Source organism: Lampetra fluviatilis, chromosome 7 (genome assembly GCF_964198595.1).
Source record: "Lampetra fluviatilis chromosome 7, kcLamFluv1.1, whole genome shotgun sequence".
Lineage (NCBI taxonomy): Eukaryota > Metazoa > Chordata > Hyperoartia > Petromyzontiformes > Petromyzontidae > Lampetra > Lampetra fluviatilis.
This window is the reverse complement of record NC_136281.1, coordinates 15,948,318-15,976,181: the sequence shown is the minus strand read 5'-3', so window position 1 is coordinate 15,976,181 and position 27,864 is coordinate 15,948,318. Positions and strand designations below refer to the sequence as shown.

Below are 27,864 nucleotides of genomic sequence, written 5' to 3'. Positions count from 1 at the left end.
GATGAGTACTCTTAGTTCTTTCGGTAAAGTCACGTAGGTAAAAAATGAAATTAAAATTAATAAAAAATAAAATAATAAAATTACGTGATTTTTATTTAATTTTTTCTTTTTTTTTCATTTTTGAAATTAAAATTAATAAAAAATAAATAAATAAAATAACGTGATTTTATTTTGTTATTTGTTATTAATTTTAATTTCATTTTTTACCTACGTGACTTTACCGAAAGAACTAAGCGTATGAATCCTTGCAGTCACGAAAGCTTCAAATCTAGAATTAAGCACGGATGAGGGTTTTTTTTTAGGGGGAGATGAAGAGGGATGGAGATGGGGTGGAGGGATGCCGGGTGGGTGGGTGTGGAGGGATGCCGGGTGGGTGGGTGTGGAGGGATGCCGGGTGGGTGGGTGGGGGTGGAGGGATGCCGGGTGGGTGGGTGGGGGTGGAGGGATGCGGAGAGGAGTGGAGAGTAGTCAGCCTTGTGGGTGGAGCCAGCCCTGAGTCACGCTGCTGCATTCTTTCATGGCTTTTGTTCTGCGCCGGTTTAATTTCGTCGTCGGCTACAGCAGCCGAGCGAGGTGACGAGGAGGAGGAAGGGAGGAGGCGGGGTGGGTCCACAGCTCTCGCTCTCTCCGCTGTCCGTGTCTGGTCGATCGCACGGAGAGCCGCCGCGTCGTCTTGATGCCAAGGTATCGTCGCTGTTTGTCACTTGTCGTGAAGACGGCCAAAACAAAACAAAAAGCCACCGAGCGGCGCAGGAGAGGAGAGATTTGAACGGGGACACGCGCAAAAAAGCGGGAAACGCGGAATCGACACGCGTGGCCGCCGGGGACCTCGCGGGGAGCTTGGCGGGGCTTGTTTTGAAACTCAGCTGCCGGGGAAGGAGGGACGAGAGGGGTGGGGTTGGTGGGTGGCAACAAGAAGGGGAGGGGGAGGCAGCAGCAGCAGCCAACTGCTGCGGTCGCCGTCAACGGCAGCAAAGAGCCACAGGACAAACCCGAAAAGTGTGTTTGAAGGAATCTGTCATATTTATGTTGGGTAAGTTGACGTCGCCTTAAAGCGAGTGGAGCATTAGCGCCGAGACTATTCTTGGACTTTGCGTGCTAAGCGAGGTTGTGTGCGTCTCTTCTCGAACGCTTTTGGTCGAACTTGTGCCATGCAGCAGAGCAAGACCGCAGAACGCGACATTCTCATTTAAAGACAAAAGTAATGTAAGTTACAGCAATGCATCGTTTTGAGGCCAGTAATCGTTTAACCGTGCTTTGTTTAAATCTGGTTGAACATTTGTTGTCGCTCGACGTCGACTGCTGCGTCTTTCTCATGAGAACGTCTACTACGTACTGGTTGTTCATGGTGGGGGGGGGGGGCAACTCTGTTGGCTACTTAATTTCACAATTATTTGTATGCGCAGTGTGTTCAGCTGCAACTTGTGTGAACTCCACGTGCTCGTCACGGTTAGTAGACTTGCACAGCAGCAGCATTCAAAACGCGGATTTGTTTTTTGATGTAAAGTTTTACCTTTAAGTGTGTTGTTTGTGACGCGTGATGTGTATCGGTTTATAGCGCCATTCATTAGGGGGCAGTACGCTGTGTAGCTGATTAAAGCCCCGCCGCTGGGATCTTTCGGGATGATGAGACGGCTTCTGGATAGCCAGGGTTCAGATCCCTGACCTCCAGAGCCAGGGTCAACGTGCAGCATAGACCAGCAGGTTGATGATACCCACAGCAGCTTGTAACTTACGGGTGTGCGCCGTCTCTTATAAAGTAATCCTCATTTATTCACTTAAGATAACTTTTCGTCATGGCCGTACATACTCGTGCAGGGGGAGTCGTGGTATAAACAAATGGCAAATTATAATTTTTTTGTAAACAATGCAATTATCGTTTGTGTCTGTCCACTGCTGGACAAAGGCCATCATCCTATGTGCCGTGTCGGTCATGGGGTCGTCTTAACCATACTTCACCACGCTGCTTGGAAAAGAAATTATGGACATTAAGAACACGTTTCCACGAGAGGGCTGTAAAATCACAGTTTAATCGGTGGTAACATCTCGGCGTCTCTGTCTGCTCTAAGCGAGTGTGAATACGCACTCGACGCTTGTGATTAGGGTTAAAGAGGTGGCCGTGATATCTGACGGTCGGTGCTTTCCATAGAATGTGTTCTCTATCACTTGACATTCTTCGGAGTACCGTGCACATTGGTGTCACGTGTTTAGTAGGGTAATATTGTACAAGAAATTACTTAACGAGTCACTGATAAGATCAAACATTGCTACCCGCATTATTTTGGGCTCAAGGAATGTATTGGTCATCCACCTGCAATGTGTGAGTCAAGACCGGATCTTGGCCCATGGTGAACTTTATGGGGAGGAGGGGTGGGAGGCACGATTTAGGGTTTCCGCAGTCGGATTTCATAAAGAATTGACAAAGGTCACAACGCACAGTGCTGCTCGGAGCCATACATGATGACTACGTAGGTGTCTCGAACAACTACGTCAAATCATACTCTTAGGTTTTTTTTCGGTAAAGTCACATAGGTAAAAAATTTTAATTAATAAAAGTAAAATAAAACAAATTAAAAATTCACGACGTTTCGGAAGCAACACAAGCCTCCGTCTTCAGGTGGAACCGTCACAGCCACGACAGCTGTATCAAGTAAATGAGAGATCACAAGAAATACTACCCCGTATATATAATGGTTGAATTTTTAATTTGTTTTATTTGACTTTTATTAATTTAAATGTTTTACCTACGTGACTTTACCGAAAAAAACCCTAAGAGTATGAATCCTTGCAGTCACGAAAGCTTCAAATCTAGAATTACGTCAAATCACGCTCAATCTTTTTAAAGATAGAGGCGAGGAGACCCATCTGGAACTCTTAACTGTGGTCGGGTCGCTTCTGAAGAATAAGTTAATAGCTCAATGGACTTTGCCTGGTAGGATGCCGATGAGCTGCAAAGCTCTTTTTCACAGGTGTCCAGTAGGGGCACGGGCTAAGAAGGTTACAACAACAAAAACACTATAGGTGTGCAAAGTACAATAAAGGTAAAAAATCACCCAAACACATACAGACACCAACTAGACCATCCTACCAGGCAAAGCCCACTGAGGTATTAACTTATTCTTCAGAAGCACTCTGGCCACAAATGATAGCTCAACAAAGTGACCCATCATTTGGACCTTTATAGCAGCAAAATAATCTAAAATAATCTTAACGCAGGCGCGTGATACGCACATCTCCGTGATATCGTCAAACAACAGCGTTGCGTTGCAGGCCGTTTAACGAATGTGTTTCTAATGACTCAAAGTGTACTTGTGATGTAAGAGTTTTCCTGGAGTGGTAAGGGGACGTGCTTTGACCTGTGCCCCGCCAAAACAAAAAAAAAGTCTTTCCTCGCACGTGTGACGCATACTGCTGCTGTCGAGGGGCGAACCTTTTTCAAACTTGTTAAATACGGATTGGGGTTTGTTTTTAACGCATTGTTGCGTGGTCAGAGTCATCTGCGTTTACTCTCTGATCTAAGTACTGGCCCAACAAGAAAAAAAAAATGAAGAAAAGTTATTTTATTTTACGTTGACTGTGCTCACAGTGATGAGTACATGTTTTCATGTTATCCGACTTTTACAATGTGAACATATGGTTGATTTGTTTCCCAAACGTGTATTGTGTGCATATATATATAAAATATATTTACACGAGCATAGTTATGGATTAATGCTTCGATGACGTATTACATCGCTGCGCTTGTATTGCGATCGTAGCCTTCTCACGGCCCACCTGTTATGTATTTTCGTGTTAGTATCTTAAACACAACTAATACCATCATCTAGGCAACCAACACCTAATTCGAGTCCTAGACATCGCACCTCTTAGCTTTGACATTCTTCCATGAAGACAACTGTTGGAACCGTCGCATCAGAACATCAACAGGCCTCTTGCGCATATCTGGAATATTAAAGAGAAAAGCAACAGGAGGGCGACTGTGTCCACGCAATCAGTATTATGGGCCAACGGAGGAGGTACGTTGAGCACCTCCGATTAGCGAAATAATTTCAATGGACATACATAGCACAACTGCACAAACTCTCCTGTAAAGCCCTCTGGTCTTGGCTAGCAGACCCATGACGCTGTCATCTAGCCACTGAACGTGACGCTGTCATCTAGCTGCTGAACGTAGTGCTGCCATCATGCGCAAGGGTAGAATATTCGCTGGAGAATGGCAATGTGCCCGGGGTATGCGCGAATTGTGTGGACGGACGTTGGACCTGAGAGCGACAGGATGGGGGGGGGGAGGTGGATCAGGGTGGCCCAGTGGGAACCCAGCCGGGCCGTGCTTATCATCTGCTGAGATTCGCGTGGTGACGCCATGCGTTCATAGATGAGGTGGCGGGGGGGGCAAAACCCCCATTGTGTGCGCAATCTGTCAAGCGTTGTTTAAGCCCGATAACTCTGTTTTCTAGGCGCTTCGACATAGGACTTCCCACTTAGCCATTCCCCAGTGACAGCGGATGATTAATGCGTGCGACATGTGGCGTGTAAGGTTAAACACGACGTCTCCCGCCCACTATTTATGTTGTTTTTTTTTGTTTCTTTCTGAGGCCACACAACCGCAACAACAACAACGACGACAACAACAAGACAACAACGAGATGGTTGTTGTGCACATTTCGCCTCGTGCACAATTCAGAGAAAATTGTTTTTTTGTTGTTGATTTTATTTAATAAGCGCCGATCTCGTATTGAGCTGTGACCTCGAGAACACTGCTGCTCATGCGTCACGACAGCCCACCACGGTCAATATTTGCGGTGAAGTTTTTTTTTCCTCTCCCCCCCCCCCCAATGGCTCTCTTCCAGCGAGATCACCGCAGCCCCCCTTGACGTCATCGTTATCTCTCATGATTGTCTGTGTGCTGATGGTGCTGCAGTGAGTTCTAGGCGGATAGAGCTCACTTAGTGACTCAGGTGTGGTGCCCTGACACAAACTCCCTGCCTGGTGTATGGCTTTGTAAGCGTGCCACCTTTGTGGAAGTGTGTGCGTGGAGTGCGCAGCGCTGTGGACCCGGCGACCCGGGTTCGTCGATTCCCGCTCACGGCCCAACACCGGTGACGATTATCTGAACGGGTCCTGGGCCTCCCCCTAGGTCGACTCGGCCTCAAATGAGTACCTGTTGTAGTGTGTAAACATCGCCACCCTCTCGTGTGCCGTGCCGACCTTCATGGGTGCTATCAGCACTTGTCCCAACAGTTTGTTAAGGCTATAGGGAGGGTCTTTGTCTTTGTGTGTGTGTTTGTGTGAACGAGTATGCATGATCACGTGCTTGTTTACCCGTGGTGTGATTGAGGGCGGGCATTCCTGTTTCCTCGCGGGCACCACGCCCTCGTCATGTGCAGAGTGATGGACAGGAATTTGTTTCTATAATTGATTGTGGAATTTTCAAAGGTCTGTGAAATGTTAGACCAGCAAAGTGTCTTCCTGCCATTGTATTAAATCCATTACGCAAACTGGTGTTCACACCGGAGTGGAATGCTATGCATTCTAGGGTGTGAAATGTTTAACATTGCAAGCTAATTCTTACCATTTCTCCTCCAAGTTATTGACAGTGTAACGCACCACGGTGATTACGTATCACACGTTTGGGAACTTGCAGCATGCAAAGTAGCTTTAACTTTTATCGTTTATAATGAACATCCCAGTGCGCTGCTGGGTGAAAACCTCCGCTTTCTGTATTGGCCATGTGGGTTATGTGGGTTATGTGACCATACTTCACGCTGGTCAGTGTGGGTTGTTGAAGGGTTAACCTCGGACAGATGCAGATACCACTTGCCATTGATGTTAGCCATGGCCTGGAATCGAACCGAGGTCACCGGATTCATAGCACAGTGCACGAACGGCTTGCACAACCGACCCCACCTTGTGCATTTGCAATGGCTGCAATATTACAGACACACGGGGCGATCAGGTGTCACGTGTTGGAATTGGACCGTCGTGAACATTTACATGGCTCCTCATCTCAAAGTAAAAACATGGACATCCAGAAGGTCCCCTTGAGTGCAGCTGCATGCTTTTAAAATGAAGGGGCACTCTGGCAATCTTGTGCCACGAGTGCTTTGTATGACACAAACTTAAAGGGGGACGCGTTGAGCCCCACGAGGACGGAGAGAAGGGCCTCGAGCTCGGTCAGGAGCCCCCCTCGCGCGCAGCGATGGAGAAGAGTTTATTTGGGAGAAAGCGCACACGCAGGAGAAGGAAGGGTGGGTTTTGAGTCCCCAATCAGGGCAAGGGGACGTTGGGGTGAGGCGAAAGATTCCATTAGGCGAACCAACACAAAAATAAGTCTGATACAACGGCGATTGACCCATCACGGTGGTACAAGCAAGCAAACGTATTCCTAAAATCGCACACATTCTTACAACAACAAAACTCTGCGAACTGATTATTAAAATAATATTAATTCCACCAAAACCCAGGCTGTTATGCAACGCCAGTGTGTTACACAATCTACGTGACGTGTCCTGACATTAATGAAGCGTATAGGGATATTCAGGGAGGATAGTCCACTGATTTGATTCGATTTCCCAGCGCGCGGAGGCTTTTGTCCACCAGCAGCTCGCGTGCGGTGGAGTAAAGTGTGGGTCCTCCCACCTCTTCCCAGACATTTGGTTAGTGTGAAATGAGTCGGACAAAGTATCCTCTCGAAGCGCCGTCTAGAGCTCGCTCTCTCTCTGGTGGAGGCCCTTCCACCGTATGTGGCGTGAGCTGGAAATTGCAGGTCTGCACCTTTTCACACATTTACCTTTCACGCGGCATTTGTTACGACCTTTTAACGGGCGTCGATGTGAAAAAATAAAAAACCAGCAAAATAATAGCGTGAGGTGTTGGAAGTGCAGTTCGCCGAGCCAGAGGTGTGGCAAAGAGCTGCAGACAGTGGATTCCTTTCAGGCAGCTGGCTGTGTTTTCAGGTCACTGTTGTGATAGCTCTTGTGCTGTGCATATTCTAAATGCCTTACCCCACAAAAGTCTTCGCACAAAATGCACACTTATGAGACCGCACTGTATGTTCAGGGATCGCTTTGGTGGCGCAAGCGCGTAGAAGACAGCGGAGGCACGCGAGAGTGCAGGGATTTGGTGAACTTGATTGTGACACATCGAATGGGATTTCAAAGGGATTGCAGCAGTTTGCAAACAGTGCTTGTAAAAGGAGGAAACGTTTATCCATGACTATTTTGTTTTACAGTTGCTGTCACTTAGCTCTGTTGGTACACAAGCAGAAACTTGTCAAATTCATTAACGCTACCTGATAAGAGAAATATAAAGAGTACACTGACATTTCAGGTCGAGGCTCGTTTTCAGAGCAGCTAGAGGGACCGAAGTACCGACTGGTCGTCTGAGATTGTGAAAACTGGAAATGGTTACAATTGAAAGGTTTTGAAACGACATGTGAAAGTTTGTTTTCTTTAGCAGATGCTGTTTTTTGAGTAAGCCCTTTAAAAGTCAAATCTATAAAGTATACACAAACTCGTATGCATTAAAAGTGAAACGATCAAACTTCCCATGGTGTGAAACTGCATTCTGGGAAGCATCCTACAACGATTGCCAAGGGGGATTGCATTTGTGCAGTTGCACATTTAGACAGCCACTGCATCATAAAACAATTGAAACGCAATTCATATCAAGAATCTTTTTTTTTAATAAACATTCACATAATTCACCCACACGGGGAGGGAGGGGGGGCGCAGAAAAAAAAACTCGTTCACAATTTAATTTCTGCAGAGGAGCGTTCCATCTATTTCAGCGAAACAACATTCCACGGATGGGTCATTGTGGAGTTGGGATGGATGTTCTTTCCACACAGATAGATGGATGCAACCTGCACCTCGGTCGGCTGACCTGCCCGTGACCTTTACTGAGAAGTAATAAGACAAGGGGGTGGGTGGGCACCACAATGTTGTCTCAGATATCCTCCTCTTCGTGTCTCGGTTATTTCACTCTCCTGCTCTGACCATTATTGGACATATGTACCAAAGCATTTTATTTTTCACATAGCCATCCACTGGTGCTGAATGGGCCTACTTGCTTGGTCGCTTGCTGGTTGAAACGTTGACCGTGATGCTAGCCCCTTACCAACTCTAACTTTATCATAGCGATTCTGTTCGTCTAATTGCAAGTGAAAATTTATTTTAAATGCAGATAAACCGAGTTGTAAATTTCTTGGTAAAGTGCCTTGCATACAAATTTACACCAATACATCCATTACATGTACAAATTGTTTGGGGATAATGCATTGGCAGTGGTGAATAAGCACACATAAGTACAAATAATCTCTTATAAGCACAACTATCCGATGATATATATAAGTACAGTATTTACTTTGAAGGCAGTGTTAGTTTTTTAAAACAATTTACATGTACAGCCCTTTTGTGAATCCACTGTTGAATTATGGCCTCCCCTCGCCGTTATTGTCCTGGGGGTTATTTAAGCACACACCATCCATAAAACAGGTTTTTTTTGGGTTATATCGCATAAATATATAAATGTGTCGTTAAACCTGCCACCACCCGACACAGCCAATTAGTAGATTTTGTCGTGTAAACAAAACATACTAATTACGCGACAAACCTTATTAATTGTCTGTGTCGGATGGTGGCGGGTTTAACGACACATTTAGATATTTACACGATCTAACCCAAAAAAAAAACTGTATTATGGATGATCTTGGTCGTGAAAGCCTACGTGTTAAACATACACCACCATGCTGGTCAGTGTGGGTTGGTGGAGATGGTGTGAATAGATGCCAGAGCACAATGACAGGACAACAACTGACTTGGCTGCACTGCCCTCTGCAGCAGTCTCTAACACCTATTTTATGCATGGTGGTGGCCCATCCAAGCACTCTCCAGGCTCAACCCCTGCTTAACCTCCGAGATCTGACAACATTGGGTGCACTCTTGAGTGATTTTGGTTATTGGCCCTGCCAGTAGTATGCAATCACTCCATAACAACGGGGGAACGTGCCGCACGGAAGTTTGATATGAGACGCATTGTGAAGAATGCAGGTCTAGGCTCTGTGAACACGCGGTTTTCCAAAGTTTCAGTCGCGAGGGGTGCCGCCCGTGACCCGTGACAGTGCCTGGTTTCCACATATGCCAGTCGCCAGACACGTGCATTGTGTAACCAATGCATTTATCATTTGAATGGTGAAGATTGGTGAATGTGGAAAAGGGGGGTTGGGGGGCGTGCCATGGGAGGCATGGGGAATTGTTTTTGGAAGCTCTGATGGCAGCTGTTGTCTCTTCAAAACAGCAAGGATAATGGGGCCTACTTGATCGTGTCCATTAAATTGTATTTCACCGGAGCTACAAAGTTTTACCAGGTATATCATGTTCTGTCTGGACGGCTACCAAAAGTGAACAATTGATATGTTTTGTGCATTTGTTTTTCCGTTTATCAAAATTGAGTTTCAAATCATCATCATCATCAGCCGTTGTTCTCATTTACTGGTGAATTCATACCTCCCCACGCCATCGCCTTTCCTCTAGCTCATGATGCCACGATCCACTCTGCTCATGCACCGTCAACTTATCTCGTTAATCCATCTCGACGATTGCCATCCTCTTGGGTGTATTCGACCCGTTAACTGACATTTTCATCACCAGGCTTGTCCTGATTCGTGCCCCGCACTATGAACCGGGCAACATTATTTCTTACTCCTCCTTGAGTCGGACATCAGTGACGAGTAGTTTCTCTGAACTGGCCCTCTGTCCCTGTTTCACCAACCTTCTCTGACCAGTGTGGCGAAGTATGGTTAAGCAATCCCCTGACTGATGTCGCATGGGTAGGCCTTCATCTTAATCAAGTTAACAGCTGTAAATCAAATCGTAAAATACGAAAATGAAAGCAACATTATTGTCCGGTTACTAACGTTTCCTTTGATAAAGAGATATTCTACTCACGAAAAGCTCTCGCGTGGCGTTAAATGAAATATGTAGAGTTGTAAAAAACACATCAAAGGATCTTGCTGGAGTGTATTATAAGCGTTTGACCTACATCTTTCGCTGATTGTGTAATTTTCTCATTATTCTGCTTCTGGGATGCTCTGAAAGCACGAGTTGGCAATTTTCCGTCAAGGGCGATGCATGCATTAAGCAGCAATTAGATCAGATGTCGCCATGTCAGTGCTTTTTTTTAAATGCCTCTGGAGATTGCTTTGTGTCTACAGATGCTCAACATGGAGCTTCGTATGACAGCTCTAACAATTCACTCTGGTGGGGAAAAAATTAGAGACGTGGGCACCATAAAATTGCCTTTGTATATATATATTTAACTTCATGAAAGGCATTTTCTGAGTTCGATACATATTGTTTTCTTTTTGACGTGTGGAGCTTTTACTTTTGTATCTACGATTTTTTTTTATTTCCCAGGAATTAAGAGTCTCACATTGGCATTATTATCCAAAGCAGCATCAGGAAGTGGTGGTTCTCATTATAATGAACAGAAAACAAGGGAGTAGTGGCACAGTGGTTATTGCACTCCGCTATCAACTGAGCAATTTGAAATGTATTCCTGGCCGTGGCTAATGTCAGTGATGAGTTATATCTGAACCTGGTTCTGGATTCCTCACTTCGCCAACTTGCAGCAAGGTATGGTCAAACAACCCCTGTCACTGACGCCATGGGGAGGCGTTCATCCAGCAGGTCATTTACAGAGGGCTAAAATATATTTATTGTTATGCATTTCCCACAAGTCTAGGATGTTCTACGGAGTGGTTCCGTTGAGCTGAGCTTACGCATATTTTTTCTCACATTTTTAGAGCGTGACCTCTACTGGTCTTAACTGGTCTTTGGCAAGAGAGGTGCTGTCACCGTTTCAAATTTCTTTCATAACTTGGGCAAATAATTAGAGGGAGCAGTTGAAACCGCTTGTACTGTCATCTCCCCCGCACAATCGCCATGGCTGCCCAACAAATACAACAACTCACAGAAAATGAGCGCAATTCCCAGTCCGTCATAATTATGTCCGCGTAGTTTTCTTGCTTGTTCTAGCAGTGCGACCTCTTTGCGAAGATGACTTAATTGGGGCTTGCTGAGCCTCACGGAATCGTAAAATGTTCCGGTTGGTTATAAAGAGTTCCCCCGCGACTTGACGTTTGACCGTGCCGAGCGTGCATCCGCCGGACGCTGCCCCGCAGGATGTGCGCGAGGAGGGCGGCCGTGAAGACGGCTGCAGAGTGAACCGAGCAAGGGGCACTATGAGCCGGCGGGGAGCGGGGGCTCCCGCCTCGGGCGCGGGGGGGGGCAAGCATGCGTCCGAGCAGTGCTACGTGTGCGTGGTGCTCCCAAACGACGAGTACCTCACCCTATCCAGCACCGTGAGTACCTCACCCTCGCCACGTCCCCCTGGGTATCTCGCCCTCAAACACCACTGTCAGTAACCCCACCTTCGTCACCATCATGAGTACCTCACCCTCAACACCAAGGTGAGTATCCTCGTCACCACCATCACCACCACTGTTTATACCGCACCACATTCCCCCTGAGGAATTCACCCTCACACCGCCTCCCCCCTCCCCCCCCGAGTACTTCACCCTCAATACCACCGAGAGTACCACACGTTCACCACTATCATGAGCACCTTGCCCACTCCACCCTCCGCCAGAGTACCTCACCACCGCCACGGGTGCCTCCGCCTCTCCGCCAGCGTGTATGTATGTGTGTGAGGCACGATGGCCATTTGCTCCAGTCAACATCGCACAATTGTTGTTGACCCACAGCTGAAGACAACAGGACATGAGATATTTGTGGAGGTGTGCGACACCCTGCACGTGAAGGAGCCGCAGCTCTTTGGTCTCAGTGTCGTTGCAAGTACGGCAGCTCCCATGCACACTCACGCACGCACACTCACACGCACACTCGCACGCACACTCGCACGCACACTCACACTCGCACGCACACTCACACGCACACTCACACACTCACTCGCACGCGCACGCACACTCGCACGCACACTCGCACGCACACTCGCACGCACACTCGCACGCACACTCGCACGCACACTCGCACGCACACTCACACGCACACTCACACGCACACTGGCACGCATGCTTTCGGCTCGCGTGTGGTCACGTAGCTAGTTCGGACACCTCGACTAATGAGAATCCAGATGAGTCGTGGGTTGTGTTTGCGTGTGCACACACTGCGCGCGTGCATGCGTGTGTGTATGTGTGTCGACTCAGCCTCAAAGGAGTACCTGGTGCAATGCGTAAACATCAATACCGAGGAGACAAAGGTGGCTGGGCATGGTGTTGGCCACGCTACTGCCTCGTGCACCATTGCTGGCCTTAATAGGGACCCGCGAACAGCACTTGTCCCAACAGTCTGTTCAGGCTTTAGCAGGATCTTTATATTTTATGGACATTCGAGAGAGTCAGGAACCGAGTCATAGGCCAATTATGATATGTTCAGCAATTCACATCAAATGTATTTTGCCTTTTAATAGGATTTTTAAAAATAGGTCTTCCATAAAATATATCGTAAATATATATAACCCACACTGTCAAGCGAGGTGAAGTATGGTTAAACAACCCCCGTGGCCAGCGGTGTGAGGAGGCCTTCCTCCAGCGTTGGATTGTCAGTGGCGTGTAAATTATTATCGTATTTTTAAAAATAGAATTAAAAGTATACATTTATTGCGCGTAATCAAATGTAAAAGGGACGCAGATACGTGTGCTCTATGATAGCGGCTTAGATAAAAAAACAAACCTAATCCCATGTGTGACCGTTGCTCCTCGTGTTGAACCTCTTACTCGCTTGTCGAACGATTTGCTGCAAAGTTTTGCACACTTCACTTTGATTTCGTAATTATCGAACAACCTGCCCCCATCACACAGCCTTCCTCTCCCTTGAGGGCACTGTCAAAGGATTTAATTTTTGAAGACCCCAGCTCGGTGCTCAAGCAGTGCTCACCCTCATTACGCCCGGAATTCCGCCCTTAATTAAAATCTAGGTGGTGGTGGGGGGGGGGGGCGAGAACAGAAAAAATATTATTCCGCGATATTATCAGCCAGTGGGGGTTCCATGGCTCTGGGACCTGGCGTGAAATCATCTCCTTTCATTCCTCTTTCAAGTCAGCCTCACACTGAGCCTGGCCGTGTGGGAGGATGGCTTTTTCACATCTTAATAACTGTATTTGTGCACAAAAGCTTGCCGTCTGAAATGTAATTATGCTTGGGGAGCGTTTGCCAAGATGTGAAGAATATATAATGGTCTTGTTATTTTTTTTGGCGCTTAAATCGCTACTTGGGGCATGTCTGTTCATGGCGGGATATTGCCGTGCAAATATAGGTAAACTTACAGAATTTGTTTACAAATAAAAAAAAATGTCATGCATCGCAGTCGATCAGTAGGTCGCCTGTGGTGTGGTGAAGTATGGATACTTATAACTGCAAAAATGTACGACCAGCGTGGAAGATTAGGCCATCTACCCTCGAGAGGTACTTCCTAGAGCTCCCTCTAATGAAGGTCCTTCTGGCAGTAGTGGCGTGAGTAAGCAATTGCAGGGCTGCACCTTTACCTTTTATAAGATTGCTAACGGTGCGAATATTTTACTTGTCCTCTATTTCCCGCGCTGTCATACCAACACTGCACCTTTTTCTCTCATGAACAGACAACGAACACATATTTATGGATCTCGAACAAAAGTTGACAAAATACTGCCCGAAGGAATGGAAGAAGGAAAGCAGCCGCGTATGTATGACAGATCATGTAACATTGTGTAAAAAGACACTCAAAGCAGTATAAAAGCCAGATTCAAATCGGCACGTGCTAGCTTGTGACGAATCCACAGCGCAGCCACTTGGCCCGTTCGTTTATGCATTCCGTGCACAAAATGCAACTCTTAAATAAATTCCCATGCCATGCCATTGGCTGTTGGTGTGTGCGTGATTTTTCATGTGTCCGTCTGCCAGTCCTTATCAATGGGCAACCCCTAGGCCAGACATCGCCGACACTAAGTGCCGTATGAGTCTGGAAATTTCAGTCACTGACGCAGTCTCACTTTTGAAAGTGTCAGTCCCAGTCTGAGAGGGGACAATGAAACATTCGAATGTACTATTACATCGAAGTATGTGTGCGGTTTTTGTTGATATTGTTTGGTGGTTTTTGTGTGTATTTTTTTTAGGGTGCTGATTTTGGACCCCCTCTGACTCTCTTTTTTAAAGTACAATTCTACGTCGAAAATGGGAAGCTCATCAGGTATATTATGATAATTGGATGGCTTTAATTATTTATCTTTGTCACATAGTAATGCATTATATAGTGGTAACAAATATCATGTCACCACCACTGCAGTCATCGTCATTGTTAGTTTTACCATTGTAATCATTTAATTTCATAATGTGCCTTCCCCTTGCAATGAATGCTTCCTAAGTAAATGTCTATGCATGACACTTTACACAGTATTATTAATTTTTAGTGACGAAAACTATATTTTTAATCGTCGATGGACATGTCTTGCTGCGGTTCACATCCAGGGCGCAAGCACGCAGCTTCCGTTGGCTGTTTCTTCAGCCCATGTCCATTGCCTTATCTTTTCCCTGTTCTCCAAGTGACAAGACGACTCGCCACTACTACTACCTGCAAATGAGGAAGCAGGTGCTGTCGTCACGGTGCCCGCAGAATGAAGAGGCCTACTTTCTGCTGGCTGCCTACGCCCTCCAGGCCGACGTGGGAAACTACCGTAAGAGCAAGCACGTCAGCGGCTACTTCCAGCCCAAGAATTACTTCCCGGAATGGGTACGTCGTCCCCGTGCGGTCTGAATTCCAGCGCAGTTTGGAATCGGTTCCAAAAAAACATAATTAATTCCTGCCCACACTTCCGATTAGCAAGGTTGGCTACGTACGGTGCAAAAGAAGTTCAACATACTAACTCATCTCCGCTGATCTTCTAGGAAAATTATACAACACAGTGCAGTTTGGATGTACAGTAAAACCTTGGATTGCGAGCATAATTCGTTCCGGAAACGTGTTTGTAATCCAAAGTACTCGTATATCAGTTGTGATCACGTGACGCTCGGCAGACAAAGCGTGTACACGTACTACTCGTATTGCAAGGCCTCGCTCGTTCATCAAATTAATATTTATTTAAAAAATTTAGCTCGTCTTGCAAAACACTCGCAGACCAAGTCACTCGCAATCCAAGGTTTTACTGTATAACTTCTAAATAGAGTTGCTACACCTCAAGACACTGTACAAAGAGCGAGTTTTATGCATTATGGGAAACCGCCAGGTGATGTACATATGTATTTATGTAATGTATCGATCTGAGCCGAGCATTCAAACGTGCATGCTTAATGGAATTAAATAAAGCTGCACTGCATCTCATATACCTTTGTATACAACAGTTGGTATGTTTCACGTCAAGGTTGACGAGTGAGCCAGTGGACGGCTTCAGGAGTGGCCTGGTGAACATCTGAAATGCTGCCAGTGAAACTATCAAAGCGGGTGTTTGGCATTACTGTGTGGTCCATGGTATGAGACGGGTAACCACAGTCACACTGGGCTACTCTTCATTGTCCACTGTTGTATTAGATAGCCACATCAGCTGTGTGGTTCTATACAGACTATATTTTTGCGGAGTAAATTAAAACGGTGAGGAGGTTTTTTTTCCGTGGGATTTGGTGATTCGGTTGATTCCACTTCGCTGCGCAGGTTTTCCGTTCCTAGTCCACCTGTAACACCGGAAGTGGCAGAGGTGGATCTTCAAACATCCCAGGGGGGGGGGGGGGGGAGGGGGTCAGTCCCAAAATTTCAAGCTTAGAAAAAATTGCCCTACATTCATAATAATAAATCACCTCGTATAAATCAATAACATTTTAATTTTTGGTGTCTCAAGGGGATACGATCAATCCCATTGCCGCTGCCCTTGGATCCGCCACTGTCAAGCGGTGCCGCGGTTTGACGTTTGCGGTCTCTGTAAACGCCGCGTCGGTGGCACGGCGATGCCCGCGGCGACGACGACGATGATGACGATGGCGGTGGTGGCGGCGATGATGTTGTTGCAGGTGGTGCGGAAGCGCGGCATGGAGTACCTGCTGCGGCATGTGCCCGGGGTTCACCGCGAGCAGACGGGGATCTCGCCCGAGGAGGCCGAGCTGCGCTACATCCGCGAGGCGTCGCGCCTCGACGATGTCGCGGTGCACTACTACCGCCTCCAGCGGGTGAGGGGTGGCACGGCAGGGCACGGCAGGGCACGGCAGGGCACGGCAAACCCCGCCAGCCCCGCCAGCCCCGCCAGCCCCGCCAGCAGCGGGGGACGGGCTCCACCGTGATTCCAAAGATGGGGGGGAAAATATAACAACGACAACACTACCACCACGTGAAATGCACATCTAAAGATTAAAAACCGGCCTGTATTTTTAATCGTCGTGTGCCATGTTCTATCAACTGCTGAATGAAAGCCTTCCTAGGCTGTCGCCGTCTGTCATGGTGCTGCGAGGCAGCAATCCATTTGGCACCTGCGCACGAGCCGATTTCATAGTTTTGTTCCCGCACTTGATTTATTCTTGGCGCAGTATCACAGATTCATTGAAGAAGGATTTTTAGCTATCATAATTACAGCCTTACGTCAATTCACTGCTGGATGAAGGCCACTTCATCCAGCAATTTGTCAGTTGTGGTCTTTGTTTAACCACAATTTGCCATGCTGCAGGTTAGTGAAGGAGGGGCCACAGGACGAGTTCAGATATAATTTCAGATTTTTGTGAGTCCTAGCTGAGAGCTCAACTCCGATGTCCGTTCAGAGTGCAGTGTGCTAACCGCTGTGCCACCGGTCCATCACCTGTTATCTTTCGTGCATATAAATTCCTATAAACGGTTATTATTATTCCAACATATTTAGCAATTGTAAAATATGCAGCAAATCAATATCCATCAAATACACCTTGTAGTTTTGTAATATATTACCATAATAAATCCATATATTCGTTGCAATCAAATAACGGTTGCCTAAATGACAGCGTACTATTTTTTGAGTGCTGCAAGAACCTTTACCCCCCAAATTCCAAAATTCAAGGGAAATCCATTTCAGTGAAAAGGAATGCTCCACGTTGGGTTTTGCAGAGCACCTCCGACAGGTCCCAGCCGTTCCATCTCATCCATCGGCATGTGCACAGTCCACCGATGGAATTAAATCCTGTGGAATGAAAGACTTCCTCGAGTCACCCTACTCACTTCTCCTGCAATAAATCAGGGTGCCGTTAACCGTAGGAATGTCAATAATGTGTTGCGCCAATGCCACTAAGCCTTTGAGATGGGTTAAGAACGGATAAGTAATCGGCGGTCTTTTTAAGTTAACCCCCATGACCCTACGCCTCCCCCCCCCCACCCCAACTTTTCCTTCCACAGCACTCCCGCAAACTATCTCCCAACGAGAGGCAAGGATGCCCTCTTGGCAGTATGCTGCCAACATTGTGCCCCAATATTATCGTAACATTTTCCGAACGCTGCGTTTAATAAACAGAAATGTTTACCAAACCTCCTCCCTAAATTGAGTAACTCCCCAAAAGAACGTAGGTAAAAAATGCCTATAATTTCTGACACTATAACTGAACTCCCGTGCGCATTTTACACCTCTCATGTAATTCATGCCGTGTCACATCAGCTTTTTTTAGAGGTAGCCAAATAAATGAAAAAGATGAAGAACAAGAAGATGTATTTGTAATTGCTCTGACGTTTGCATTACCCTGGGGGTTTTACACGTGACATTTTCAGTTGTATAGCCTCCTGGCTCAACTCCTAAACATTATCCATTGTCACATTGTTTTGCAGAATAAGAAAGAGTCTGAAGCTTCATTGTTGCTGGGCGTGATGCTGAAAGGAATTCAGATTTACCAGGTGAGTGCAGGTACACATGATGATGAGTTGTACATCGAGAACTTGACTATATTTTAGTAGAGATAATGTACTGTATATTGAACTTCTTTCACACCGTACGTAGCCAACCGTGCTAATCGGAGGTGCGGGGGAAGGACAACAAAAATACAATTATCAAGCCTTGATATCAAGGATAATTAACTATTTTCAGTGTCATTATGATGTAGGTATTATACTGCAATAAATACACTGTATCTTCTTAAACCTGATTCACACTTTTTTTTTTCTGTTGGTGATGGAGCTAAGTGTTAAACATCTTGAATCATGTGTAATTAAGTTATTATTTAGTTATGCCAACTTAAAACGTTGTATTTAAACTATTTTGTTTGCCATTTACACGTTTCTGTTTGGTACGGTAGTTCGCGTTAGCCTCATTAATCTTTAAAAAAATGTATTTTAATAATTTTGTTAACACTTTACAACATCATTAAAGTCGCGCCAATAAACCTTTCTGGGTTGTATCCTCCAAGTTGTACCCGTTCATTATCTTGATAAAGTATCGATGCATTGTGAGGTTAATATTCATCTTACAGTGTATCGAATATAAACAGTTGTGAAGATTAGCTGCGGTGGTTCGCACAATGCGCGTTGAACCCGTTGTTCCAAGTTCGATTCCTGGCCCCATCATCAACCCACACTGACCAGCATCCATCGTGGAGTGAGAATGGCATTCATTTATATATTTTTTACTTATGATCGGGGCCAGTAATCGCAGGTGTCACAGGTTATCGTGACATGCTCTCTGTCCTGTCTCATCAATAGCTCACTTTTAGAACCGTGCCGAGAGACTTGTTCCAGCAGAATGTCAGGAACAAATTGCACCGCTGCAAAGAACTTGAAATTACTGCACTCTGTTCCTTCTTTTGTCTGGAAGAAACTGAATGTTCCACTTAAGATACCTGTGTGTGTGTGCGTGCGTGTGTATTCCTTGTTGTGTGTCCAGGAGGCCGGAGAAACCAGACACTTACTTTATGACTTTCCCTGGTTCAATGTCGGAAAGTTAACATTTCTGGTAAGTGGAAATAAGACGATGTTATGCAGTATGTGTACATTTTTTTGTATATATATGAAAGTCTGCATAGCTGTAAATCTTTGCAGCCTTGGTCAGCTGGTGGAATTATACAGCCCCTTCCTTTTCTTGTGAGAAAAATGCAGGTTTTCAGGGAATGAGCTCCTTATATATATATTTTTAAAAATCAGGAATGTACAATGCCTGACATATATAATTGTTGGAGGTAGCCAGGTGTTTATGGGGGCTAATAACATGTTGGAGCACTGAACTTGTGTAAATGAATATTACTTCCCACAAATATTCGTCCCGGAGTGAACAGATAGTCTGCAGGAAATAAACACTCCTGACAACAACGCTGCTGTTTGTGGTGCAGAGTTCATATGTGGGCTCTCAGGGGGAGCAATTGAAAGACAATTCTAGATTTGAAGCTTTCGTGACTGCAAGGAATCATCTTCTTAGGTTTTTTCGGTAAAGTCACGTAGAAAGTAAAATAAAATAAAAACAAAAATCACGACGTTTTTTTGCCTCCGAAACGTCGTGATTTTTGTTTTTATTTTATTTTACTTTCTACGTGACTTTACCGAAAAAACCTAAGAAAATTGAAAGACAATTTTCATGAATAAAACAATGCATTAGGTAACATCAAGGTTGTAAATCAACAACTGTGCAGCTTGGTATAAACAAGTCGCGAATTATTCATTTGTCAATAAATTGGGCATTAGGTGCTTGAAAAAATAAATACAAGAGTTGGAATGTTGGCTTTTAGATTTAACAAAAAATGTTCTCTTAAAAGCCTTGTGGTGTAATTCAGTAAATCTCATATCAGTCACAAGTCAAAGAGCCTGCCTTATTTACAACACGTTCTTGACATTCTTGAGGTTTACAAAGCAAAATAAGAATTGACATAGCAGGCTGGCAGGAAGAGGTCAATAATACATCCATTTGGGTTACTTTTAGCAGAGTGGAAACGTATATGTCTGGAAGTAATTAATCAAATATTACCGTGAAAGCCCCTTTTTCTTGCCTGACAGGTTATGCTAAATGTACACAGCACTGTGTAAGTGTTCTCAGAGGCTTATTTGGTTTAAAAAAATCTATGTAAAGTAAGCCTCGTAACATTTGTTTTTCAAAACAGAGAGACGTAACGTTTAGTTGGCGGCGCAGATAGCTTGGTAGCAAAGACACTTTTAGACCGATGCTTCACAAAACTTCCAAGAAAAAAACACAGTCAGCGTTATTGCACCACTCAGTGCAAGTTCACTTTTGAATCGGGAAGGGTTTGTTTTCACACTTGATCAAATACCTTCAGGATTTTATTGGATTAATTCGTGGTACATTGGCACTGCGTGCGGCCGTAATATCCTAATTGCCGATGAAGCCATGGAGATGATAACAAGGTTGAAACTGGCCCAGGGTTTGCCTCCTTCAGCAAATGCCACTCGAATACCTTGGTCCAGTTGGTCACGAGGCTCATGGACATTCTTGAAACATTTTACGTGAAACGATGGTCTTCCTCTCTGTTCCTTATTTTATAAGGGTTATGTAATAATAATTATATAATGCACGACTTACCTGCGCTATAAGGGGAGTTGGGAGGTGATGTATGATTCACCACGGTAGATCTTGTCAATTGGCTCTGGTAGTGTGTACTTGTGCGTATACACACAAAGTCCGGTCTAAAAGGTTCGCAGAATTTTTGCGTTCATACTCTATAATGTTCCTATGTTTTCGGGTCATGCTGTGCGGTGTTTGGCACGATTTCTGACTTTTCACTGTATGTGCTGGGAGCCTCTTCAGGAACTGAATTCATGCCCTGTTCCTGAAGAAGGGTTGGTGAAGGTAGGGAGCATAGGTGTTGGAGCATTGGGGAGTCCAGTGGATTTCGCTGCTCTACTGACCTCCGTTGACAACGTAGCTCCTCTGCAGCCTCCAACACTTGTTTTATGTGTGGCGGTCACCCACCCGCCCATCCGAGGGACTGTCCAGGTTCAAAATTGCTTAGCTTCCGAGATCTTGACGCGATGGGTCGCGTTAGGAAAACGAGAGCTAAAATGAAATGACAGTCGTGATTGTGGTCTTGGCGGTGTTGGTGATGTTGCGCTTTGTTCACGCCGCGATTTTGTCCAGGGTAAGAAGTTTGAACTGGAGCCGGACGGGTTGCCTTCTGCCCGCAAGCTCACCTACTACACGGGCTGCCCGACACGCTCGCGCCACCTCTTGCGGCTGCTGAGCGAGACGCACCGCCTCTTCCTGAGCACCCAGCAGCGCCTGCTCAAGCTGCAGCGCCTGGAAGACAAGGAGGGTGAGTGAGTGCGGGAGGGGGCAAAGTGGCAGGCGGCCATCGTGTGCAAAGCCAATAAATACCGAGAGAGCCATGAGCATATAAGAATAGGTGTTTTACTCTTTCTGGCAATAAAACAGTTGTGTTAAGATGTTGAAACACCAAACGGAAACCTTTCGCAAGGAATCATGTCCGCATTAACCACACGTACTTGTGGTGAACATGCAAAAAAAACATGCTCTGATCATATATAGCATTGTCTTTGAGACTGATTGGCCTACACCAGAGACGGCCTTCTAGAGACACGAGCGTCCACCCACTGTCTGTTTTGGCTGAGAAGTCGAAGAAAAACTGTGCATGTGATCTTATTATGGGGCACGTGGAATGGGAGATTCGAAAGGACAAACTGTTCACAGTGACCTTGGACTACGTTCGGTCTATAAAAATACTTGTCATAGCACAAGATGTGTGTGTGTGCGTGTTTTTTCCCTCCATCGGTATTTATAATGATAGCGCGCCTCTTTGCCCAGCAAAGTCTAACTGAGTGTCAAGACTTTTTCAGGAGAGTCCTGAATCGGAATATTTGGCCGATGGCATGTGACAGTTAACCAGAATGCCTGGAGAAAACCTACAAAGCTCCACACAGATGCATTTAAGAATTTACATTTGCTTTACGATCATTTTCTGGCCAAATCTGGAGTGCCATGTTCAGTGTTCTGTAGTATATATTTAATAAAATTATAATTTTCTGGTTGGCACAGATAATCAGATCTCGCGAAAGATGTTATACCACTCACCACTGATGTTATATCACTCGCCACTGGTATTATATCACTCGCCACTGGTGTTATCTATAGCTGGGAATCAAACTCAGGTTGCCAGGTTTATACAGTGCATTAATTCTAGATTTGAAGCTTTCGTGACTGCAAGGATTCATACTCTGTTTTTTCGGTAAAGTCACGTAGATACATTTAAAAAAAAAAAATGAAAACAACTAAATTAAATCACGACGTTTCGGGCTTAAGCGATTGTGCTTTCGCTACATTGTCCCCACCTGAAGAAGGACGCTTGTGTTGCGCCCGAAACGTCGTGCTTTAATTTAAAAAAACATTTTTTTTACCTTTACCTACACGGTGACTTTACCGAACAATGCCAAAGACTATAATACAGTGCAGTGTGCTAGTCACTGCTCCACCACTCACTTGATCGCCCCTAGCCACGATGTAAATCCACATTACACTGGCAAAGTTAAATGCCACAGTTTTGATTATAATGTGTTATTTAGTTATACAAGTTTTAACTAAACCTGCGCATTTCACTCATGATTATACGCATTTGCTTGATCTGATCATTATGCACCGTCACTGTGTTCACGTATTTTATTAAAATATATTGCATTTGTATCAGTAATTCGCATTTTTGTGGAGTAGTTTTCCATTCTAATTTCTGTCATGTACGCTAATTTGCACACATTTGTTAATCTGGTTTGACCCGTTTGGGATTTTTATTTACTGTGCTACTGACGGATCTTTTTAAAGCAGGGCTGTTGTGGGAAAAGCTGACTAATTGTTTAATGTCAATATTGGTCATTCGCCAGGTATGCATTTTCACTCGGGTTTGGCACAAAGATAAAATAATCATTGTTTAGTTACTGAATTTGACATTCCATATCATTCACAAGAGAAAAATCCTCTGAGCGGATTGTAAATACAGTATCTGTATTAAAGGATAATAACGTATTTCGATTTTTCAACTTAAGTAAAAGTTACTGGATTCTACAGGAATATTTCTAAATGGTCTAGAGCAGGGGTCCCCAACCCCCGGGCCACGGACCGCTACCGGTACCGGTTCGTGGCCTGTTAGGAATCGGGCCGCACAGCAGCACGAGGTGAGAGCGGTGAGTCCGCGCGTGGCCCGCCCCCATTATTTCATTATTCACCACTTCCATCCGCGCCTCTTTCCCGACTGCGGACTTGTCTCATTCACAGTTTTGGTAAGCCCACAAGCTGCTAACCCCTAGCCAAAATGAGTACAAAAACAAACGTCTCTGGAAAGCTTCTTTGAAAAGGGGGAAAGACCCAATGATGACCCCCCCCTCCCCCCGTCAGTGAAAAAATTGTCTTCCACGAAACTTGTCCCTGGTGCCAAAAAGGTCGCTGCTATAGATGCATCGGAAAGGCTGATAAAATTGTGTATTTCCCTGAATTTCTATACATTTAGAATATTATCTTATTGCAAGGATTCAGAATAAGACTCGACCTAAAATAACTCATATCTTCTAGGTACACAGTGAAGCTTGAAGTTTTGTTAATTTGAGAAGAAAGACTTGAAAGTAACTTACAGTCACTCTCTGCAGTGACATGTTTAATAGGCAGTGTGCCACAGCGCTGTCATTTAAGTGCACATGAAAGGCAATTTAAAGTCGTGTTTTTTTAAATAATTGCTTGTGTCAGGGAGTCTGCGGCATATGGATGCAATTATTATTCACAACTACAGGAGAAGGCGTGTTCCAAAAATGAATAATAATGGAGGAAATATCATATTTTTTGACAACGTAGCCATTCTAACTAATGGAAATAAATTACAGGAAATGAAACAAAAGTTGAATAAAGAAGCCAGCAAAGTTGGGCTCAGGATAAATATGAGCAGAATGAATGTGGTGTACAACAGGAAGCAGCATATCCTGCCCGTGTAAACACAGAATGTTTTTTTGTTCATATATCCGGACGTTGTCGCGCGTGCAGCCAAGTTGCGCTACCGTGAGTCGTACATCAGCGACACGCTGGAGCTGGAGCTCGAGACCCTGGAGGGAGCGCCGCGGTCTCACGGCGGCAGCGGAGGCACCGGCGACAAGCGCTGGTCGGGCCACTCGGGCGCGAGCCGGGCGAGCACGCACACATCGGGCATCGAGGCAGACACGCGCCAGCGTCTGGCTGACAGGGGCAGCACGGCGTCCTCCAAGCAAGGTGACGCGAGGACACGGCGGTTGATTGTGGAAGATCAGGGTTGCCACCGTGGCATGGTGTGACACTGAAAAAAAAAAGTGTAAGAGCGCAGCCCTGCAATTACTTGCTCAAGCCCCTGTTGGTGGAAGGTCCACCACTAAGAGGGGCTCTAGAGAGCCCCCCCCCCCAATTTTTTTCACACTGTCCACATGCCTTGAAAGAGGTAGGAGAACCCATACACCTTACCCCACCGCGTGCGACATTCCGATTGACCAAACGTGGTGGATAAACTTTTATTACAGGGTGGACATACGTGGGTGGGGGGGGCGGCAGATTAAAAATAAACTTGCCCAAGTTTCAGTGGCCGTCAACCAACTTGCACTGACCAACATAGTGAAGTATGGTCAAATAACCCTCAAACAACCCTCACGGCATGGAGAGGCCGTAACCCACCGTCATCGTCACTGTTGATTATTTACACTGCATCTCCCATGCAGTACGTCCAGTGGTGGGCTGACACAAATGGCCGTACATAAAAGTTTAAAGTGAATTACGCGCAAGAGAGGGTAGGGGTACTATGCTTGGCTGGTGGTAACGCAGAGTGTTGTTGCGTGCTCTGGCTCAGTTGGATTTGAAGCGGTGGAGGTCTCTGTTGACGAGCCACAGCAGATGGTTTTCAGTGAGGAGATGCAGGACCTGCTACCCAGCCTGCACTCTGGCCAAGGTGAGGTCAATCCCCGCGGGATGTGCTCTCAGTGGCCATCTGCTCTCCATTATACTGTGCGCCTTTCTTTCTGGCCAGCAGTGAAAGTGCTCTGTGCGTGTTCTATCAAAGTCACTTTCAACAGGATTAATGCCAGCTGAAGGGGTCAAAGCTATGCAGTCAACAAGAGAAAAATGTCCTGTATATATTCATGCTTGATTTTCCTCTGACAACAAAAACACCTGTACGCTTTTCCTGACGGATGTAAGCAATGGAAGCCTAAGATAACAATCTTTTTGTGGTGGTAATGCCCCGGTTACATGCGTATATATATTTAAATAATAACAGATGTATTGTTTGAAAGGGCCCTTCGTTTTTTTTGTGGCTAATGTGTATTACTATTATATGAGGGCAAATATGCTGGTGAACTTTCTTCAGAACTAAAATTTCAACCCATAAAAAATATATAGTTTTTTTACACATTCTGACTTAACCTGGAGGGAGGCATTCTCAATTTAAAGTCTTTAGTTATGTTTTTACCTACGTTGATGTTGCCCTAAAATAACACTCGCAACCATAATCTGTAGCAGTGTAAGAAAGTGTTCATTGCATATCGTTGAGCGAAGGTGTTTTTGGTAAATGAAGTCGACTGTGGCCATGGTGTGTGTCCGTGTGCCGGCTTGACAGAGATGAGTGTGTACCAAGAAGACCTCGGCACCTTGGTGGCTCCGGCGGCGGTCGGGTCCACCACCGTTAAACTGCGTGGCACCAGCACCGACTGCTTGCCCCAGGTACGCAGCGCTTAGCAAAGGAGCACTGTGTTCTTCAATTGGCACATTTATATTGAGATTCGTTTTTTACGAGTCACTTTGACTTCTGTGTGCTTTTTATTTGAATAAAAAAAAAATACTTTCTAGCCCTTGGTGAGTCCACTACTGCATTGGAGGCTGTCCCCACTCCATTGCCGGTTATGGGAGTTTGTTTGAGCGTAATTGACCATGTGATCAATGTGGATTGGTGAAGAAGGGTGAACCCAGGACTGGTTTAGATATTGCCAGCGAACTCATGTCACCGGGCTCACGGATCGGCGTGTGAACCACTGCACCATGTTTAATCATAACATTAGTATATAACGAGAGGGATGTCGACATACACGTATTTTACATGTTTCATTTATTAAGTCATGAGCCTGCTGATCAGAAATGGGCAGAGATAGATTTTGCCCCATGTTTCACCCAGGCAACCGGAGCGCTTATCACTAAAACAACAAACATTCGTAGGATTTAACAATGCTCAAGTTAAGAGAACAGATATACTGTTAAGAATTACAAAGAAGTAAAATCTTGTCAACAATTCTCATTGTAAATCTAGACATATCAGTAACTGTTTCGATGAGCATGGGTTTCTGAAATTGTATACTTTAGTTACAGGGAGTTACTTAGTATTATTTAAATGCGCTAAATACAATCTCATTTCTAAATGCACATCATTGAAATCCTTTTAAAACGTAATTATATTGAACCTCTGCCGTTATAGGGTTACACTTGTAATTAGCATTTTATCACGCTGTCATGTCTGTTATTGAAAGGCTAACAGCAGTGGCGTAGCGTGGGTTGGCATGCGTGCTCATAGCAAAACAATTAAATGTCCCCCCTCTGAGTAGCCCAGCGCCTGGGCCCTGGTGCAGTTACACCGCCTGCACACTCAATAGCCGTGCCAATGATCGATATATTTCTCCATTCTGTTATGTCGAATTTTCTTTTCTCTTATCAAAATACTGCAATGCCACATTTCTGTATGTCATAAACATCCTAAATACCAATCTGTCAAGTGACTACACAAGGTGTCGATTTGCATTCTGCATTGACAAGTGGTTCAATGATGATAATGATAAAGTACAGTCCTTTGTAAATCCCCACTGCTGATGAAGTCCTTGCCAGGCCATGTCGGTTGTTGGAGTTGTTTGACCATATTTCACCATGCTGGTCAGTTCAGGTTATTCGAAGGTGTGCCATGGACCGGATCAAATATTATTCACCACTGATCTCGTAGTTGTGGTATTTTCCACTCTGGTTTTTTTATTTGTATCCCGTGGCTATTTGGTAGTATGCACTTACATGAAAACACTTTGATTGAAAAGAGGATTGTATTCACTGTACTGTGAACAATCTTGAGACAATTAATTTCCCAAAGCCACATGCTTCTAATGGGTACTTTCAGCACCTTTTAAATTATATTTAGCCATAAAAATGTTGATTTACGTTGGTGAACAGTGGTGGGCATTGATTCTTTTTTCAGATTTCAAATTCCAGAAATATAATTTACAACATACTTCAGCAGTAAACCAAAATGGTGGCCAAGACTCTGATTCGTAATATAACCACATAACAGATGTTATTAGCCTTTTGTTCTGAAGCCAGATACTATTTGTGCTCAAATGTTTTGTTTCCACAGAGCTCAGATCTTGTGCCAAAAGCCAGCTGTGTTTCTGAGCGGCTATAACCAGACCAACATAACTCAATGCCATTGATTTTATTCAGAAAATGAGATATTTTAAGAATTTAAGAAAGATTATCTTAAGAGGGGGTCTGCCAAAGGCAAGAAAAAGCTAAATTGAGGATTTTAAAAAGTGAACAAGAAATCTGGTTCTGAAGGAGATCTCGAACATTTTTACCTTCCCTGCAGAAATATTCAACATCTGTGTTTGTTGTCGACAAAGAAATATAAAGTATAAATAGATATAGATTATTTTGAAAAACGGATACCACATCCATTTAATGTAGGTCAAAATGCATACACTAAAACTACAAAAATATACCCAATAATCCACGACCCCCTTAAATATCAAGTTTCGCTCGTCAAATAAGTGCAAAATTTTCTTATTTTGCTAGAAATGTAACTTAACGCAGTCCATGAACCCCGCAGCTCATTTTTCTTATTAATATTGAGACTCATTACCTAAATCGTCTAACAAATGAATATTAATCTTGAAGTTTGGAGGT

General features: G+C 44.9%; 1 protein-coding gene across 1 annotated transcript in view; it reads left to right on the top strand.

Moving 5' to 3' along the window:
- Positions 1-543: 543 nt before the first annotated feature.
- The window catches only part of LOC144933359 (FERM domain-containing protein 6-like), a gene marked incomplete at its 5' end in the record, with an annotated part of 31,073 nt that continues 3,752 nt past the window's right edge, over positions 544-27,864 (top strand). The window contains 13 exons of the mRNA XM_078858042.1: positions 544-684; positions 11,183-11,362; positions 11,765-11,855; positions 13,657-13,736; positions 14,170-14,243; positions 14,597-14,783; positions 16,052-16,207; positions 17,817-17,882; positions 18,865-18,933; positions 21,061-21,235; positions 23,959-24,180; positions 24,785-24,883; positions 25,550-25,653. Of these exons, the coding sequence (XP_078714168.1) occupies positions 544-684; positions 11,183-11,362; positions 11,765-11,855; positions 13,657-13,736; positions 14,170-14,243; positions 14,597-14,783; positions 16,052-16,207; positions 17,817-17,882; positions 18,865-18,933; positions 21,061-21,235; positions 23,959-24,180; positions 24,785-24,883; positions 25,550-25,653 (1,644 nt within the window). The remainder of the gene's footprint in view (positions 685-11,182; positions 11,363-11,764; positions 11,856-13,656; positions 13,737-14,169; positions 14,244-14,596; positions 14,784-16,051; positions 16,208-17,816; positions 17,883-18,864; positions 18,934-21,060; positions 21,236-23,958; positions 24,181-24,784; positions 24,884-25,549; positions 25,654-27,864) is intronic.